Below are 20613 nucleotides of genomic sequence, written 5' to 3'. Positions count from 1 at the left end.
AATAAACATTTTAAAAATTTTTAATAAATAAAACGTTGAAATGTAAAAAAACCAGTATCATTTACCATGTTATCAAAATGTGTGAAATACTTAGGAATGAACCTGGCAAAATACATGTAAGACCTGAATACTGAACACTGCCCAACGCTGCTGGGACAAATGAAAGCAGATCTAAGTAAGTGGGGAGACAGACTATGTATATAAGTGGGAAGACTCAGTATTGCTAAAATGCCAGATCATCCCAAATTGAACTATACATTCAACATGATCCAAATCAAAATCCCAGCAGACAATTTTTGTTAAAATTGAGAAATTCAACATAAAACTCACAGAGATACAAAGGATCTAAAAGAGCTAGAAAATACTTTGAAGAAGAACAAAATTGGAGGGCTAGCACTCATTGATTTCAAGAATTATTAAAATTTACAATAACATGGGGCACTTGGGTGGCTCAGTCGGTTGAGCGACTGACTTTGGCTCAGGTCATGATCTCACGGTTTGTGAGTTCAAGCCCCGCGTCGGGCTCTATGCTGACAGCTCAGAGCCTGGAGCCTGCTTTGGATTCTGCGTCTCCCTCTCTCTCCGCCCCTCCCCCACTCATGCTCTGTCTCTCTCTGTCTCAGAAATAAATAAACATTAATTTTTTTTAATTTACAGTAACAAAGATAGTGTATTGGTATAAAGACAGACAAATGGATGAATAGAACAGAGTTAGTCCTGAAATAGACCCCAAGATATATGGTCCACTGATTTTTGACAAAGGTACAAAGTGGGAAAGAATAAAAGGGAAGTTTCTCAACAAATGGTGCTGGAACAATTTGATATATGTGAAAAAAAAAAAAAAGAAAGAAACCCTATATCCTCTCCCCATACCATTTATAAAAACTAACAATGTATTGTAGATCTAACATACAATCCTAAAACTATAAAACTTCTAGAAGAAACAGTAGAAAATCTTTGTGACTTTGACTCAAGCAAAGATTTCTTAGGTATGACACAAAAGCACAAGCCCTTAAAGAAAATCTTGGTAGGTAGGACTTCACATAACTGAGAATTCCTGTTCTTTGAAAGGCATTTAAAAGCATGAAATGAGAAGCCATAGACTTGGAGAATGTATTTGCAAATTATATATCTCATAATCAACTTGAAGCAAAATAACTCCATAATTAGAAAACAATCCAATAAAAATGGCTAAGAATTCATACCTGTGGCAAATAAAGTAACAAAAAGTACATGGAAAATATGTTCAACTTCAGTAGCCATTACAGAAATGCGAAGAAAAGCCATCATGAGACACCTTGTCATGCCTGTTAGAATGGCAAAAAGATAAACTATAGTGCCTGTATGCTGCTGGTAGGAATGTAACGTGATACAACCATTTTGCAAGTAGTTTGGCAGTTTCTGATATATTTACTTCCAAATGATTTAACCAGTCTACTCCTAGGCAGTTACCCAAAGGAACTGAAAGCGTATGTCCATGTGAATACTTGTATACAAATGTTCATAGCAGTTTTACTTGTAATAATCAAAAACTGGAGTCATTCCAAATGTCCATCAGTAGGTGAATGAATAAACAATTTTGTTATGTCCATATAGCAGAATACACCTCAGTAATAAAAAAGGAATGCAACAATTGGATGAGTCTCAAAATAATTATGCTGAGTGAAAGAAACCAGACTTCTCCCCTGCCTCCCCCCTCCAAAAAAAAGTATGATTCTCTTTATTAGAATCTTTATGTGTTGGTAGATACAAACTAATGTATGTTGGCTAACAGCAAATTGGTGGTTGCTAAGGGACAGCAGCAGAGAAGAATGGGGAGGGGTAGGGAAGAGGAATTATAAAAGGTCTCTAGGAAAACTTTGCCTGTGATGGATATGTTCACTATCTTGATTTTGATGGTAGTTTTATGGATGGATATTTGTCAGCATTTATCAAATAGTATTCTTTAAATGTGTATAGTTTTCTTTGGTATGTCAGTTGTACTTCAATAAAGATACTGTCAGTTGATTAAGCACGTGACTCTGATTTTGGCTTAGGTCATGATCTCGTTGTTCCTGAGTTCAAGCACCGCATTAGGCTCTCTGTTAGCAGCAACCCTAGGATCCTAGGATCCTTTGGATCCTCTGTCCCTCTCTCTCTTTGCCCCCCGCTCTCTCTGCCCCCCCCAACTCATTTTCTCTCTCTCAAAAATAAACATTTTAAAAAAACTATCTTTAAAAAGATACCAGTTCTGTCTCAAGTTCAGCTAACACTTTGAATTCTAAGGAATTCAAATATGACAGATATTTTAGCATTTAGATTTGCACAATTTTCAGGAACTTTTTTTCTGCATGTTTATGTCTATGCTTTGTTTTAATTTTTTGAAATTTAAAAAATCGAAACGCTTTATTTGTTGAGCAAGTAGAGCAGTAGATAATTGTATACACTACTAGTGAAAATCTAAATGTTGTAACCACTATGTAAAAACATTTTGTAAAGTTAACTATGTAGATACGCTACAACCTAGCAATTCTCTTTTTAGATATATACCAAGAATAGCAACTCTCAAACTGTTTGGTCTCAGGATACCTTTGTACTTTTAAATTATTGAGGAATTTTGAGAGCTTTTGTTTACGTGAGTTATATCTTTAGAAATGTAATGTATTAGAAATTGGAACTGAGAAAGCTTAAAAATACTTTTTATTTTAAAATAACAGTAGTAAACCTATTGGCATATTAACACAAATAATACTTTTAGGGAAAGTAATTATTTTCTAAAACAAAAATATGGTGAGAAGAATGGTATTGTTTTAAATCTTTATACATATTTTTCGTGTCTTGTTCAATAGAAGACAGATGCTCATATCTGTTTCTATATTCAGTCTCTTGGGATATACTTTTTGAGTTGAAGTGTATGAGGAAAATCGGTCCTCACACAGATACACAGCTGGAAAGGGGAGAACTATTTTAATAACTTTTTCAGAAAATTGGTGGATTTCCTTCTTTGATACTGTACCATAACTCTCTAAATGGGAGTTTGTTTCTTTCTTTCTTTCTTTCTTTCTTTCTTTCTCTCTCTCTCTCTCTCTCTCTCTCTCTCTCCCTCTCTCTCTCTCTCTTTTCATTATTTATTGAGAGAGAGAGCATGCATGAGTGCACAAGCAGGGTAAGGGCAGAGAGAGAGGGAAAGAGAGAATCCCAAGCAGTTTCCAAACTGTTACCACAGAGCCTGAAGTGGGGCTTAAACTCAGGAACCATGAGATCATGACCTGAGCTGAAGCCAAAAATCAGATGCTTAACCAACTGAGCCACCCAGGCAACACTTCAGTAGTAGTTTCTTGAATTTAGATTGCAATATTGATTCTGAAACAACATCGGTGAATTTTTTGTACTCTGTTATGTTAAAATCCATTCTCATTGGTCCACCTTAGAATTAATTGAATTTTTATTTTGTAACATGTACTAGCCATTTGAAAAATATTGGTTTGCAGAGTTACTTACATCTTCCAAATGTTGTCATATTTCATTATATAATATCAACAAATGATACTCGTGAATGTCACCAACAATCTTAGCAGAGAGCTGGAAAATTGTGAAGCTTAGTGTGGCAGATACAAGTTTTCAAAAATTCTAATTTTAACTTAAAATATGGAATTTTATCATTGGCAACCAGTACTGTCATTTGTTTTCTTTGACAGGCTCACTTTCTTTATGGTTGAGAAAATGACTGCTGAATACCAAGTCAGAATCACCATGATTTGAAGTCTGTCAGTCACTCTTTCAAGTAAAAATCACAGTCTACACAAGTGGTTAGTTCATTTCATAATTCAACACACAATTGCTTTTCCAGCATTCATCTCTGTTGTGCATCAGAGTTGCTTTATGCACACTTCCCATTTAGTGACAGAACAGGGTCAGCAAGCATTTTTCTCTAAAGGGTCAGAGAGTAAATATTAGGCTTCGTGGACCACTGAATTTAGTTTCAGTTGAGCATTGTAAGTATTCAACTATGTCACTGTGGTGTGAAAGCAGCTTTAGACAAAATGTAAACAAATGGGCATGGCTGTGTTCCAATAAAACTATTTACAAAACAAGAAACATGTCCAGGTTGTCCAACAAGCTATAATTTGCCAGCCCCTGACAATAGAATATTAAAAAGATGAATATTTTAAGGTCAGGATTTAATAAAATCTATAACCTCTGCTTCATCAAGGACATGCCTCTCAGTAGCATTGTATCTCATCACTCATTCTTCCATCTCCACTCCACTCCCCATCCTTACCTCTCTCCATTGTGTGGCACTCCTCTCTGAGGCTAACACTAACATCTCTAGAATTCCCCATAAGTTATGTCTGCTCTTTTCAACCTTACCTCTTTTTGGCTTTTCCTACTTAGATTTAAATATGCTTAAATGTGTTCCATCTTTAAACCTTAAAAACCATCCTTTGACCCTCTCCCCTTCACAACTAGTCTGTACTTGAGCTTTATTTCCTGCGCATGGCAGCAGGCCGATAGTTGTATGTATTCTATTCTTGGGGTTCGGTTTGTGAAGACTCAGTAGTAGTTGACATTGGTGATCCCTAATTGCTTCTTGAATTTTGTGAAGCTCTCTTCTTAATTGGCTTTCACAATTTCACTTTCCTGGTGGGCTTCTCTTTGCCATCTGTTACCTCACTCATTTTTCTTCCATTTATCTCTAAATGTTAGTCTTTTTTAGCTTTGATTCTTATTTCTTATTTATAACATAATCTCCATGGGGGGAGAGGTATTACCTCTTCTACTTACATGATTTCAGCTCCCATTTCATTGCTGATGACTCCTAAATTTGTATCTAGGTCGAGTGTTGGTTCTGAACTGTATTTATTTTATTTTATTTTATTTTTATTTTGGAGCATGAGCAAGGGAGAGGAACAGAGGGAGAGAGAAAGAATCTTAATTAAGTAGGCTCTGCACTCAGAGTGGAGCCAGACACAGGGCTTGATCCAATGACCTGAGCCAAAATCGAGAGTCAGACACTCAACTGACTGAGCTACCCAGGCACCCCATCCTGGACTTTAGAACATGCTTCCAGGCCACTATCAGACATCTCAACATTGATCTTCGCAGCTACTTCAAATGTTTTGTGTTCAAAATAGTTTATGTCTCCTTTGAAACCAGCTTTCCTCCCTTTCCAGTAAAAAGCATTTACTGGACCCCAAACCAGAAATCTGAAATTGGTCATGATTCCTTTTCCTTTCCCCTCTAATATCCATTTGCTCACCTGGAGACATCAGTTGAGCCTCCTGAATATTTTTCTACTCCATTCATTATCTCCCTCTATCCCTACTGCCTTTTCATTAGCCAGGCTCATCTCATCTCATTCTCAACTGGGCTTTCTAACTTACTCTCTTCCTGTATTCTAGTATATCTTTCCAGGCATATCTTATCCCATGCCTCTGTTTACCTTTGCAGATAAAATTTAGTAGTCACTGAATGATGTGGTTGACTATAAAAGTGAAGTCTTATACTTCTGTGCTAAAATCCTTCCAAGGCTCCTGTAGGGTGAAATCATGTGTGAGATCCCTCACTGGTCATGCCCTTGCTCTTCAGTTAAGTTCCTCCCCATCACCTGCCCACACATACCCAGCCCCCAAACTGCCGCAGTTCTCCAAGGACATCTCACCTCTTAGGATTCCACACTTTGCTCACTTGGTAAAAATGTCCTTCTCCTCTCCCATGGCATAGCTGACTTTAGGATCCTCCCCATGGATGCTTTCCTAGTACCCTACTCTGTTCTCGTAATTCAGTGTGTGTATAAGAATACTTACAAACATTTGTTTTCAGTGCCTACTATGTTAAGACACTTTGCAATCCTTATAATAGTCCTGAAAGGTAGTAATTATTACCTCCTATTTTAAAGATAAGGGCCTAAATGAAAGAGATATTTTATTTGTTAGAGTTTGTATATCTAGACAGGTGCTAAGCTAACCCTGGACCTGGGCTCTCTGGGCTCTATCTTGTTGCTTCTCTTTACTCATTTCTTAGAGGCTTTCTCAATTATCTGACCAGGTATTTGTCTCCTCTGACCAGAAATATGTTTCTGTATCCCCAGATCCCAGTCCAATAAATGAATGAATAAAATAATTTGTGACTGAAACAGAATTTCAAGTATAAAGTAGTCCCATGATACAGTCTCAAGAAACCATGTCACAGCTTTGTGATTTTTCTTTAAAGAATTGTTTGCTTATATTTTGGGCTAAAGTATGGGGTTTTTGGTAAATTTTGCTTAACAAATATTTATTGTGCACAGCGCACTCCACAGAAAACAGACATTGGCATGACTGTTGCCATCGTCAAGGAGCTTCGGTATGGTAGGAATTTACGAGGGATACACCTCTAACCTGAATACCCAGCGGGAACAAAATGCCTCAGATTTTAAAACAGAGGGAGACCACATCGGCCTGCACTTAAAAGGGAGCAGTATTTATTTCAGGGATGCAGTATCAACTTTTTTTAAACCTCATTTTTAATAAAGTAGATAAATGAATAAAGCAAATGTATGGTTTATTGATTACTGAGTGTGGATTTTGGTCAGGAAAAGGATGGGTCTGTCTCTGCATTTGTTGCATGGGATTCTCTTATAACTGAGTATCACCTGCAGTTCTCTGCAGGGTGGGTGCGGCTTGTAAGAGAAGTCTTGTAGGATTGTCCTGAGGAATCATACTGTGCTATTGGAAGTACCAGTTGACCCTTGAACAATCCCAGGGGTTAGGGGCATTGACCACCCATGTAGTCAAAAATCTGAGGCTAACTTTTGACTCCTCCAAAATTTAACGACTAGTAGCCTACTGTTGACTAATAGTGACCAGAAGCCTTACTGGTAACCTAGTCAGTTAACACATATTTTATGCTACATGTGTTATGAACCATATTCCTTACAATAAAGTGAGAAGAGAAGGTTACTAAGAAAATCATAAGGAAGAGAAAATACATTTATGGTACTGTACTCTTAAAAAAATCTGTGTGAAAGTGGACCCTTGCAGTTCAAACCCATGTTGTTCAAAGGTCAGCCGTACCACCCTCAAGTCTGCGCTGCCCCAGTGTGGCTTAGCTTCTGTCCCGTGGCACATTGTCTTTGGTTGCCTCATACCTCTTCGGCAGCACCCGCCACTTTTTCTGAATGCTAGGCAGCCCACTTTGGCCACTATATAAATTTTTTTTCCCCTGAGGTACGACTGGAATCATAGTGATAATATGTAGATATGGACAGTGAATGTATCATAAAGGTTTCTCTCTTATAAACTCAGGTCTCACCCTAGTAATTTAATGCATGCATGGTGTTCTTTGGTAGCTTAGGTAAGTGTGATGGAATTTTTTTTTTTTTTTTACTGTTTGCTCTCATCTGCCACTTAGGTAGTAAGTATATTTATTAGGACCCATCAGAATTAAAATCCAGGCATTTTAGCAGCTACGTGTTTCAAAATATACATTTATGTTATTGCCTTCAAATGCTGTGTAGAATGAGTACATTTTTGAGACATTGTACTAGGAAAGAAGAATTAACATGAGGCTTAGCTTTCCTGTAATTTGTGATTTTAAAGAGTGATATTGGTACCAGAAAACCAATAAAATTCAGAATAGGACACAGAATTCCTTAGAAAAAAATAAGCTCAAGAAAAAAATAAATGCTTTGGGTAAAACATGTATTTATGTGTTCATGTGTAAAGATACTGTAATTTCATTTTAATTTGGTTATTATTGTCAAAGCAATTTTGGGACTCCTGTTTTAGTAAGCAGGTTTAAAAGTTTAAAACTTGAAATGAAGTTTTGTGTGTAATGATTAATATCATTGTTGGATTTCTTCTACTTTCATAGATTTGATCCAGGCTACCAATGAGACCAATGTTAATATTCCTCAGATGGCCGACACACTCTTTGAGCGGGCAACAAACAGTAGCTGGGTGGTTGTATTTAAAGCTTTAGTCACAACACATCATCTCATGGTGCATGGAAATGAGGTAAAGGAAGTAAATGAAGTAAACTTAACTTTTCTTTTTTTGGGTGGGGGAGGGAGGCTTTTATGGAGGGTTCTTTGACTTTTCACTAATTAGGAGAAGAAGAAGAGGAAATATATGATTCAAAATCATGGGGAGGAGTATAATTCTAATCTTCTCGTTAGCTATTTTTCAAAAAATAAATGTTAGACATTCTTTTGGAGACATTGAAATATTAAATATTACTGGTACTTAAAGTGTATATACCATATAAATGCATTAGTGGGCAAAAATGTCAGGAGAAAGGAACAATGAAATAATTTTTCCCATTAGGAATAGTCTTTAAATGAAAATTGCTTTCATAAAGATGCTTAATTTTTGAAAATATTAATAAAATAAAAATTACCCATTTTATATGGGATGCCTACTGAATCATATTAAATTGCAGTGTTTCTGTTATATAAGAAATGAAAGGTCATAAAATTTAATTCTAATTCAATGAGTACTTTTCAGTCTTTTTTCCCTTTCAGAGAAAGTGAGAGTGAGAAGCTTTATAACTGAGTAAAAAATAAAATCATTATGACAATTTGTAGCATCCTTTAGTATCATAAATTGCTTAAAGGTATGATTTGGGAATATTGTTTTCATTCTAATTTTTGTTTTTCAGAGATTTATTCAGTACTTGGCCTCTAGAAATACACTATTCAATCTCAGCAATTTTTTGGACAAAAGTGGATCCCATGGTGAGAATATTTATGTTTTCTAATTTTTTGGATAATGCTTTTGATGCAGGTTTTTTTAATTTTTGAAGTGAGGTTATTAATCTGTAATTAGTGTGACTGATAGTTCTGTTGGGTATTTAGGAAAAAGCTTAAAAGTAATTATATTGTTACTTTGTAGAGCTTCAAAATATTTAATTTTTAGACAACTCAGCATATAGATAACATTAACTTTACTTTTTGTCTTTTTCAGTGTTTACCTTAATAGTCAGTATTCTAGACCCACAATTGTTTATGAAAGTACAAAAGGCAATGAAATGAAAGGTACTTTCCCAATTAAAAAAAAAAAAAGATTCCAGCCTTGAAGCAACGTTCTTCATAAATTAGAATTTGAACTGCAGTCATGTGTCCATTCATCATACTTACTGGTTGCCTATCATGTATAAGACAAGCGCATCAAGCAGGTAGTTCTCAGGTAGCTATGCGTATTAAGACGGAAACAGCCTGTTTTTTGAAATGATAAACAAAAATGCAAGGAAAATCAGAAAAGATAATTTGTACAAGGATGGTAGTATAATGAAATTGAAATGTCTTAGAATGTCTCATGCCTAAAGTATTTTTGCTTGCAGTAGGATTTAAAATGAGGCCTTTCTGATACACTTAGTGACCTCATTCTAGCATTATTTACATTTGGGGAATTTAAAAAAATTGGTACTAGCAAAGCACAATTGAAGGTATTAATTAGTTTTACTTCTTCTGCCCCTCTCCCCAGGTTATGATATGTCTACCTTCATAAGGCGCTATAGTAGATATTTGAATGAAAAGGCTTTCTCTTACAGACAGATGGCATTTGATTTTGCCAGAGTGAAGAAGGGGTATGTTTGGGTTTTTTTTCTTTCTCATATTTATTTGAACAGAGTAAGTCTTTGGGGAATACTCGACTTTCCTTAACTAAGCTTAAATGCCAAATAATTTGGTCATGAAGGCCCAGTTTACAATCACCTGAAAAAAGAGACTCAATAGTATTTTAGAACTCAGCCTTGAGATTGTAATATGTATTACTTCATGTATATTTTCATGCAGAAAATCTCATTTGCTGCCCAGAGTTGACATGGTATAACATTTTATTTGTGAAATCAATTCAAAATTCTTAAACACATATATTCCTTTAAATAATTTTAAATGGAGAAATTTTAAACAAAGGTCATTCAAAGTTCAAAGTACAGTGGCTCTAGTTGACAGTAGTTATTTCACTGTGTTTTGATTGAGGCAAAACTGAACACACACACATACACACACACACACACACACACACACACACACACACACAATTGAACTGATTAGTAATACTAACCATGGATTTAGAAAACCTCATCGAAAGAGAAGCACTTGATTTTAATACATGATTATCATTTATTTCCCTCTAAATTGATGCTGAATTTCATCAGAAGTGTTCTGCCATAAATTTGTGCAGATCTTGTATCTGTTCCTGATTTGAAATAATGGCAAGATATTTTAAGTTTAATATTTTAATCTCAAGAATCCACACAAAAAGACAAAATTCTATTTTTTTTCTAATACTGACCCAGGCTTAGCTTTGATACCCTTTTTTTATCATGGTGGTGAACAATATAAACTTGCCCATTCAAAATAATTAGCTTCTTGTGAGTGAACATTTTATAGAATGTTCGGTTTTTACTTCATCTCCTTCTCATTATGGATGATTCTAGTTTACATGCTTTCCTCTGACTTCCTACATGGGCCTGGGCAGCCATGGCTGTTGTTCCCAGCTGCATTGCGGCCTTTCTGTAGTAAGTCCATAGCCTTCTTAGGAACTTCTACACCCTTTTATGGGCACTTAAGGATACTTTGGGATGCTTTCCCTACCCTCGAAGTGGGAGAGACCCTGAAAGTTGCCATCATTAGCCTGTTCACATCACCTGGGTATTTCCCTCAGTTACTTCAATACTGCCATCACTGGATGCAGGGGCCCCCTAAGAGGCCTGTGGGTAGGCACAGGGTTCAGTGCCTTCTCTGATGCACCCTCCGTCATGAACCTCTGGTTGTGTCCTCTGCAGCTAGTTAAATTCTGTCTCCTTTTGGCCAAACTGTGCATATCCGCTTGCAGTTTTCTCCCCTTGATAGTTAATAGTATACACTCTGCACTCCCAGCCCTACAGGTTTCAAAAGCTTCTAAGACATGTGTTCTCTCTTTCTCTCAAAAACAAGCCAATAAACTGGCATTCACAAAACGTATACTTCTGTTATAGATTTGGAAAAGTACATCCAATAATTCAACTGATCTCTTTTATCCAGACCACACTGCTTTCTTCCTTAGGGCAATGCAGAGAAAAAGAAAGCATTGCCTGTGTGATTGAGGAACGAGAACGGGTAAGAGGAAGTAGTGTAGAGAGGGTAATCAACTACAGCCTCTTAATATCTCAAAATCATCCCGTAAGATTAACAGGGAAATGGTGGGGGGCAGCTTAGAAGAATGCATGTGGTCTTGAGTTTTCCATATACAAGTGAGTTTTATCTTTCTCTTTTTTAAAAAAAATTGTAGGGCCGATGGTGTAATGAGGACAATGGCTCCTGAAAAGCTACTAAAGAGTATGCCAATACTGCAGGGACAAATTGATGCGCTGCTTGAATTTGATGTATGTATCTCACTAGAAAATGTTTCTTACACAGTCAATACTGTCTTTTGTTTGAAGGTGGGCTACAGGTAAAGCTGGGAATATGCTCAGGAAGCAGATTTAGATCTCCCCCGTTTCAATGAACTAGAAGAACACTTCGTTTAGGCTCTTCGCACAGTAGAGATGACCTTGGTTGCCCAGTTTGGGCACTTTACCAGGTGTTTACTTAAGTCATGGAAAAATACAAATGGTGTGTTCTCAGAACCCCACTTCAGAACAGGATGATGGTCTTCTGTTGTGTTTGACAGGATGAAGAAGCTACAAGATGTACCTTTAGGCAGCTAAATAACTTAGCAAGCTCTTAGAGGCCATTTTATATAGATAGCTTAGATGATACGATCCACCAAAGAGAATTATCTTTGCTTTGTCATCATCTTTCTTCCTAGCGATACCAATGTGATATGTGTCTTAAAACCATACCTGTATCTTGAGTGTGATAAATACACTGACCTGCATATGTGATAAGATCATGAAGAAAAGCACACACTGTGTGCACGTGCGTGTGCGCGCACGCACACACACACACACACACACACACACACACACACACACACACAAACTGGTGAAATCTGAATAAGTGGGGAAACGGGAAATCTGAATAAGTACAAGTGAAACTGGGGAAATCTGAATAAGATTGGTGGATTGTAGCAATATCAATATCCTAGTTGTGATATTGTACAGTAGTTTTGCAAGATGTTGCCATTGAGAGAAACTGAATAAATTGTACATAGAATTGCTGTATTTTTTTACAACTGCATGTGGATTTATGATTATTTCAAAATTAAAAGCTTCAGTAAACATGTCTGATTCACAAAAATAAAATATTTCTGACACGTGAGAAGATTCTTGACTCACATTAGCTTTCCTCTCTTTTGGTGGTTGCCTGAAACAAAGATTTCCCTCCAATATTAGTAACTTAAAATTTCTGCTAACATTACACAGTTTAGTCTGTAACTGAGTCCTGGTCACAACATTCATCTCTTGTGAAATTTCAGTAAAATCAGCAAAGCATCTTGTTTTTTTGATGGATTTTACAGTAAAGATTTCACTAAGTATTTATGGAATTGCTTCTCTTAACTTTTTTTTCCTCTTTAGTCATTTATTTTTCTTTGCTTTTCTTGCCCTTAAAAACAGTGCTGTCTTGGGGGGGGGGTCATACAGGAAAAAAGAACAGACCCTTGAGGAGTTGGGAACAAGGGTTGGGATGAGGAGAAATTATACTTCTTTGCATTTGTGATTACAGTGTTTGGTGGATGGGTGAATGTTATAAGTCTCAAGAATTATTTTGGAGGTCGGTGACTAAGGTGTCTACTCCCCATGTGTGTGCTTCCTCGCTAAGTCACTTCAGGTCCCTTTGAACCCTTCCACAGAGACCTTTACATAGGGGAAGTGGAAGAATATAATATAGCATAGTAAAAGTAACAAAAGACTAGATGTTTAGAAGTGTATTTGATTGACCTGTGGATCATTGGTCAAATAGGATGTATAGATGTCATATAATTGATAGGACTAACTCCACTGACTGAAACTGAAGCAAAAAATATATATACAGTCCATCTTTTAATATTGGTAGAGTTACTAAAAGAGTTATACAAATTTATAGAATGTGAATTAATTTCTTAGTAATCATTTGAGACATTTCCATGTGCTCTGAGAAAAATTGTCATTTAATGACATGCAATTAACATTAAATTTTTATCTTTTTTTAGGTGCATCCAAATGAGCTAACAAATGGTGTCATAAATGCTGCATTTATGCTTCTTTTCAAAGATCTTATTAAACTTTTTGCTTGCTACAATGATGGCGTTATTAACTTACTTGGTATGTAGAACTGCTAATGGTATGGTATCTTTGAATAAAGACTGTATCAGAATGCAAAGATTTGGATACCATAGACTTACTATGTAATAATCTAAATATATGATTCATCGAGGTCACATTTCTCTGTTCTTAGTCAAGAGTAAGTGCAGGAAACAGCACTGTAGATGTTTTAAGCAGGAAGGGATTTTATACAGGGATTTTGGTGCTTACAAAGTATTGGAATTACTGAAGGTTCTAGGCTTTGCCTCTTGGACTAAGTCCCAATATGTTCTACTCTACTGTGCTAACAGCTACCTCTGGTACCACCTGTAGAGATGTGTAGGGAATAGGAAGCCACTTGTCACTTTACCAAGTATAAGGGGTACTCTAGCTCCTAGGGTCCCTGACCCATATAACCCAACAGTGGTGAGCAAGGTACCATATCTTGGCCAGTGGTTCAGAGCATATACTAGAGTGTTTAACTTCTTAAGGTATCTTCTTCGATACCTTTAAAATAGTGTCTTCTGTAGACCATTCCATCATTATGTAAGGTCAGCTATTTCTGGACTGAAGGGATTCATGCTACGACTGACAAATTCTGTGGGATGCATCTGTTGTCTCACTTCTTGTGCAGTAAAATAGAAGTAGGATTGTGTGAGATACAGTGATGGGGAATAATTCCGCAGATGGTGGCACTGGCAAAGCGCTATGGGCAGAGGTGATAAATCCATATCCAGGATGAATTATCTATTATGCTCTTTTCCTTGGTAAAAGGAATTAATCCTTAACCTGGTACTTGGAGGATGACTCTGTACTCCCTGGATTATGATGCCGTGGTAGAAGTTCAGCATTGATCTCTGCTTTTGACAGACTAAGGGCTTAGCAACAGTGGCAGATACATCAGACTATGTGGTTGGACCTATTCACAACCTCCATTCTGATGTAATCATTTTGTTCATCAGTGTATGGAGTCCTCTTATCCCCCCGATCATTGAGAACCTTTTTGTGGCATATGGCCTTTGGTCTACATTTGCATGGAATGAAAATAGTCTCATGCTCTTTATCCTTTCTGAGAGGTCCACCCACTCCTTTTCTCCAGACCTCGTCACCCATCTTCCAGTTTTATTTTTTCTAAGTTCCTGGTCATCCAGGCCAGTAGTTTGCTCATATTTTGGGGGTAGTTCCATTTGTCTCACCATCTTTCCTTTGACCTAAAGTAGAATTCAGATTGATATACTGTTTGAAGTTTGGCCTACAGTGAAAGATTTCTTTCCACTCTCAAGGTCATCCCTTTGTGGGGATTTAATGATTCAGCAAACCACTTTTCATTAGTGCCAGCATGAGAAACCATCTCTAAACCAACCTTGAATTCTTTTTCTCCTCAGTCTGCTGGTTATGGGGAGCTCCCCAGAGGGATTGGAGGGAAAAATGCAGTGCAGAAGAGTCAGTGTGCTGGGAATATGAGCCATCTGTCTGTACAGCCTGCACGGGTATTCAGAGTTGACTTGAGGCTGACCTCTTCCATACCACTCTCATTTGATGATAGAGTGTTCTTGCGCTTGCCCAGCTTATGGGTCTGTAAATTAGATAACAATTGAGGTCTTATGATCACTTGATATTCTATGGTTAGAATCTCAGCCTCTATAAGCAAGCCAAGAACAGTTTTTCCAAAGGAGATTAGTTACTGTCTGAAGAAGACATGGCGCTGTTCCAAAGCACCAGAGGCTTCCACTGTATTTTCCTATTGGAGTGTGCCAGATGCATTCTGCAGCATTTGGATCTGCCGCAGACACTTTGAGTACTTTTAGGTTTGTGGGAACAAAGGCCCATGTGGCTCTAGTTTGGAGCAGTTGCAGAACCTTCCCCTGATCTGGATCCTACTTATATCTGACACCATCCCTGATACTCATTTTAGAGCTGAGCACACACATATTGTATATGTTACCTCCAAAACTAAAAAAGCTCAGCAAAACTTTTGCCTACATTTTAGTTATAGGGGATGCGTGAAGCAATTTGTCTTTGACATGGAGGGGACCTCTGGACCCTAAGAAACTTTGTTGATGTGGCAGGTCTCTGAACTTTCATAAATTCTGTCTCCCACCCCATGACATACATGTGACTTATCAAGGCATCCAGCATTACTGAAATTCTTGCCCACTGGGTACAGTCAGCCTGATATCGTTAGCGTGATAACCCATGGGATCATGACAGCTAGAGAGGTTGATATCCTTGAAATAAGACAGCAAGTGTATGATATCATCCCTGCCAGATGGAAGCAAACTACTTCTGATGGGCTCTGTTTATTGAGATAGAGATAAAAGTTTGCTGGTTTGATAGCTGCCCATCAGGTGTCAAGAGTGATGCTGATTCTATGCTGGTAAGGAGGATACATCTGGGAGTCTGCAAGTCGGGGTCATCACCTGATCAGATTCACAGTAACCTATTGTAAATCTCTATCCACAACCCATTTCACAGACCAGATATGCAGGTTAACTGAGGAAATGATGGAATTGCTACCCCTGTGTCTTTCAAGAGGTCAGGAAACCAGTGTGGGGACTCTGCTAGTTTCATAGTGTTTCTATTAGAAATATATATTCAGGAAACTGGGGAAATAACCACAGATAGTGTAATATATCCACTGGATGCACTTTTCTTTTATCACCTAATCCCCAAAAAACTTCAACTCAGATTGGTAGAGTGAATAGTGACATTTTGGGTCCACAGGGAGTAGCATCAGCTTAGCGTCAGTGTTCCTGAAAAGTCTGGGTATGTCCCCTTCCCCTGGGTATAGTCACCCTGGTAAGGGTCCCTTTTGCAGAAGAGTAAGAAAAAGTGCTCTTGGCTGTGTTTCGAGGACATTTCTCAAGAATATTTGGAAAGCTTATTAAAATTCAGCTTGCTAAACCTCAACCCAGACTTTCTAATTCAGTAGGTCTGGGGTAGGGCCTGAGAATTTGCATTCCTGGTAAGGTCCTGAATGGTGCTCTTGCTCCTGGTCATGGACTTCAGTTTGGGAATCACTATTTTAGAGCTACTTCCAGATACTCAGGCTAGCTTTTGAATCACTGTTTTGTGGCATGTTCACCCAAATTGACAAATTATCAATTATATCCAAAATCTAATTAAATACACTTTTCTTCCTGGTCAGAACCTTTAGAATCTATATCAGCTGTCTACATTTTTATCAGTGAGGGTTTCCAGATTCACAGGGAAAAATTCAAGATGCCCACTTACTTAAATTTGTATTCAGATCAACATAAATAATTTTTTTATGAGAGAGAATGTGCATTTGCATGCATGTGGGGGAGGGGCAGATGGAGAGGGAGAGAGAGAGACAGAGAGAGAGAGAGAGCAAGCCCGCCCCGAACAGGCTCCATGCCCAGGGCAGAGCCCCGTGTGGGGCTCGACCCTACGACTGTGAGATCATGACCCCAGTCAAAATCAAGAGTCAGACACCAAACCAGCTGAGCCACCCAGGAGCCCCATGAATAATTATTTTAGTATTAGTAAGTCCCATGCAATATTTGAGACATACTTATACTAAAAAGTTATCTATTTACAATTTAAGTTTAAGTCAGTGTCTTGTATTTTATCTGGCAACCCTACTGCCAACAGAAATTTGTAAGAACTTGCACTTCTTTTAGCCTGTATATTTTTTTCCTCCTGGGTCAGACTTTGTACTTGTCTCCCTAGGGCATGCTGGCTTCTAAATCTCATTCTAGGTATTTAGGCAGTTGGCAAAGGGAAAGGGGTATGAAGTAGATGGATTGGACATGAGAAAATTTTTCATTCCCTCATGAAAGGTGGCTTGATTACAGGATCTCCAATCAGGGTAGGAACAGCCTCTTCAGACAGAGAAGGAAAAGCTTCTTCTAGCAAGAGTAGCTCACTTTGGTTTGAATCTACCCAAGCACTCTCCTTTCCAATTTTCCTTCTCAATAAACATCCTAACTTTCACAAAGGAGACCGTGGTAAGGCTGGGAATTTAACTTAACGACATATGTTGTAATTCAGCAACCTACAAGATTAGACTCTGACTTTGAGTGATGACAGGCCCATGTCTGCCAGAGATAAGATTATTTGAGGGCACTTTTGGAGTATCACTGTCTGACTGGTGCCTTGAGCCAGTAATTTAAAATCCTGTGTTGTTGTTGTTCTTTGGAGTCAGGAGCAGCCATTCACTCTATATTCTGTTTGCCTTATTCCCATCATGGTGGTCTGTCTCAGCAGCGGCTTGGTCTGGTAAGCTTCATTTTAGCTTCTCATTTGAGAAAAACAGAGGTGATGATTTCAGTAATTATTTTACTCCTGCATAGCACAGACTGTGAGAATCAATTTTTTGATAGTTGTGGGCGGTCATCACTGCCTTTGGATCCAGCCGGTTACACATCTAATCCCGGATTCCTATCTTTGACAATTTTGAGGGCCTGATTTCTACAACCACTTCAAATACCAAATACAATGTACTTACTCAAGAAACAGAAACCACTCGACATACTCTAAATTTAGAATAGGATCTAATGTAGGGAGGTGGGTGCTTAAGTAATTATCAGAAGCCTTTAAGGACCTGGTCTAGGCTCAGCCTCCTGAATGACTTCCAGAACAATAAATTCTCACACACCAGGGAAGCTACTATTTCTGAAGTACATGGAAAATAAGAAGCTGCTGCCACCACCTGAGCTGCCTTGCAGCCTGAGGAAGCTAGAGAACGGACACCTGAGGCTACCTTCCAGGAAGTAGGGAGTCACATCAAGTAGGAGTAACCACTACTCAACACCTGGGAAGCTGGAGGGTGGGCAGTGGAGTGCTGCCGAAAGATAATGTATCTCACACTTCTAGGAACTTTCTTGTGACAGAAATAGCTAAAAATGTGCAGGAAAATAGTTTCTGCCTCTGTTTTACCTTCCAGATCTCTCACAGGTCTGTCTAATTTACAGAACTGATTTTGCATCTAGCTTCCTGGCTTCTCATGAGTCTAGAAAGAGAGAGAATGGAGGTTGGGTAAGGCAATCAGACACACTGGTCTTAGAGATGTTGCCTTATTGGGGAAGGATACCTGCCCTTAATATGTAATGCAACACTGTGTTACCTTTATTTCAGGTGAGAGTGTTTCTCAGTAAACCAAATAACAGATCTTCCTTCCCTTTTTGGGGGGCTTATTTTACTCTTCTTACCACTCATAAATTTGAGTTTTTGTTGAAGTTCATTTCTAGCCAGTTTTTTGTGTGTATATTTTTCACTGAAAACCCTATGGTTTCCTATGGAGATACGAATCTCCAGTCTGTTGTTTAAGCCCTTGCCTTTCTTCCAAGCTTCAGTTTTGCAGGCCTTATTTGTAGATATTGAAATTTAGATACTGTGTTTTTAAAATTCAGCAATCTCTAAAAAATGAACTCTTGAATTTGCCCTTCCTAATCTCCTTATTTCTGTTGATATATAAGTCCTTTAAAACTAAAACCTGCTAACTTTGAGTTGCTCGTCTTAATGCCTTAGCCAGTCAGAAATGAAGTTCTGCTGATTTATACTTGTGCCCTCTCACTAGTGTGTGTCCTTGTTTGTTTCCTACTTCTGCTTCAAGAACATTGGACTTACTGCCTTTACAATTTTCTTAGCAATTAAACATCGAAGCCAGGGGCGCCTGGGTGGCTCAGTTGGTTAAGTGTCTGACTCTTGATTTCGGCTCAGGTCATGATTTCACGGTTCATGAGATTGAGCCCTGCGTTGGGCTCCGTGCTGATAGTGCGGAGCCTGCTTGGGATTCTCTCCCTCTCGCTTTGCCCCTCCTCTGTACCCCACCCCCAAAAGTAAACAAACTTTAAAACCACGTGAAGCCATGTGATTCTCCTTGATTGTCTTCAACATCTACTCAAATGCAGCTATTTTACTTTATTTTGACTTCAGAAAGAAGACTGTAGTAAGAATGCATTTTCTCTTTATATTAAAATAATAAGCATGCAATATATATATTTTTATTTCATCTAATTTGAAAAAGATAGTCTGTTGGCTAACATTAGAAAAGGTGAGTTGTATCTTCATATTAAAGACCTGACTTCAAAAGACGTAGAGGTGTGCATTCTTGCCTCATCATATTCTGGTGTTGAGTGGCCTTCATTCAACGTTGCTGTCAAATTGCTCATGTGAAAGTAACATTCTAGAAGATATGTACACTTGCTATCCTGAGTGTTTTGAGACAGGTATGGTTTTTTTGTTTGTTTACTAAATAGTGCTGGGAGTTAGGTTTATAAATGCACTATGGGTTAGTTTTAATTAAAGACTTCACAAACAATTCTCTGCATCTAATGTTGGAATCAATAGTGGTGCTGCAAATCTTTGCAAACATTTTATCACTATGATGAAACTCTGATGTGCGAGCAAGAAGATGCTTTCCTTCTGATGAATGCTCATTAGTAATAGTCCACATGCACAGCCTCAGTGTACTTCACAGGATGAGATTCCTTTTCATCTGGTTCTTTTCATTAGGACAGTTGTTCTATGAAAATTAATACTAATATGACAAGGGAATTTATCAACACATTATAAAGATTACGTTACAAAGGCCAGATTTGAAATTTAATACTGAAAATCAACATACGTTATCTTTAGTATGAAATAAAGACAGAGGCTCCTTTCTGGATGACCCATCCCTTCTGTTAAGGGTATTAATTCCTCGGGGTGCCTGAGTGTCTCAGTCGGTTAAGCGTCTGACTTCAGCTCAGGTCATGATCTCGCGGTTCATGGGTTTGAGCTCCACATCAAGCTCTGTGCTGACAGCTCAGAGCCTGGAGCCTGCTTCAGATTCTGTCTGTCTGTCTGTCTGTCTGTCTGTCTCCATCTCTCTCTCTCTCACTCACAAAAATAAGCATTTAAAAATTTTTTTAAAAGAATATTAATTTCTCAGGGCGCCTGGGTGGCTCAGTCAGTTAAGCGTCCAACATAGGCTCAGGTCATGATCTCACAGTTCATGGGTTCAGGCCCCGCGTCGGGCTCTGTGCTGACAGCTCAGAGCCTGGAGCCTGCTTCAGATTCTGCGTCTCCCTCTCTCTCTCTGCCCCTTCCCCCCTCATGTTCTGTCTCTCTCTGTCTCAAAAATAAATAAATATTAAAAAAATTAAGAGTATTAATTTCTCTTGGCCATACCCTAGTCTGAGGGGACAAGGGAATCTCACAGCTTCACTTCTCAGTACATGTTGCTTTACTGTGTCATTACCACTGTTACAGAAACAATTATGAAATTATAACCTAAAGCCATAATAATTTCATATCTTTTGTTACCATATCCTAAATTACCATGAAAGGTAAGAACAATTTAAAAAGTATCCAGAGGAGACAAGTTGCTCAAAATTCTGATGCATTAGTTCTAAAAATAAATTGAGATTATTCAGTTGCTTCTTCTTTTTGTGTTATTGCTGAAGATCTGATGCAAAGAAATAAAGTTAGACTAGTAAA

The 20613-nt window shown here is 38.0% G+C and overlaps 1 protein-coding gene across 14 annotated transcripts in view; it reads left to right on the top strand.

The window, feature by feature from the left end:
• Positions 1-20613, top strand: part of SNAP91 (synaptosome associated protein 91) — a 153789-nt gene that overhangs the window by 42640 nt on the left and 90536 nt on the right. For all 14 annotated transcript variants that reach the window (XM_040474074.1, XM_040474073.1, XM_040474067.1 and 11 more), the window contains exons 3-7: positions 7834-7976; positions 8620-8695; positions 9444-9546; positions 11235-11328; positions 13077-13188. In XM_040474074.1, the coding sequence (XP_040330008.1) occupies positions 7834-7976; positions 8620-8695; positions 9444-9546; positions 11235-11328; positions 13077-13188 (528 nt within the window). The remainder of the gene's footprint in view (positions 1-7833; positions 7977-8619; positions 8696-9443; positions 9547-11234; positions 11329-13076; positions 13189-20613) is intronic.

The sequence above is a fragment of the Herpailurus yagouaroundi genome, unplaced genomic scaffold (assembly GCF_014898765.1).
Source record: "Herpailurus yagouaroundi ecotype Mexico unplaced genomic scaffold, PumYag 139, whole genome shotgun sequence".
In the NCBI taxonomy this organism is placed as follows: Eukaryota; Metazoa; Chordata; class Mammalia; order Carnivora; family Felidae; genus Herpailurus; species Herpailurus yagouaroundi.
The sequence above is the reverse complement of the archived record's forward strand: the minus strand, read 5'-3'. Positions and strand labels throughout refer to the sequence as shown.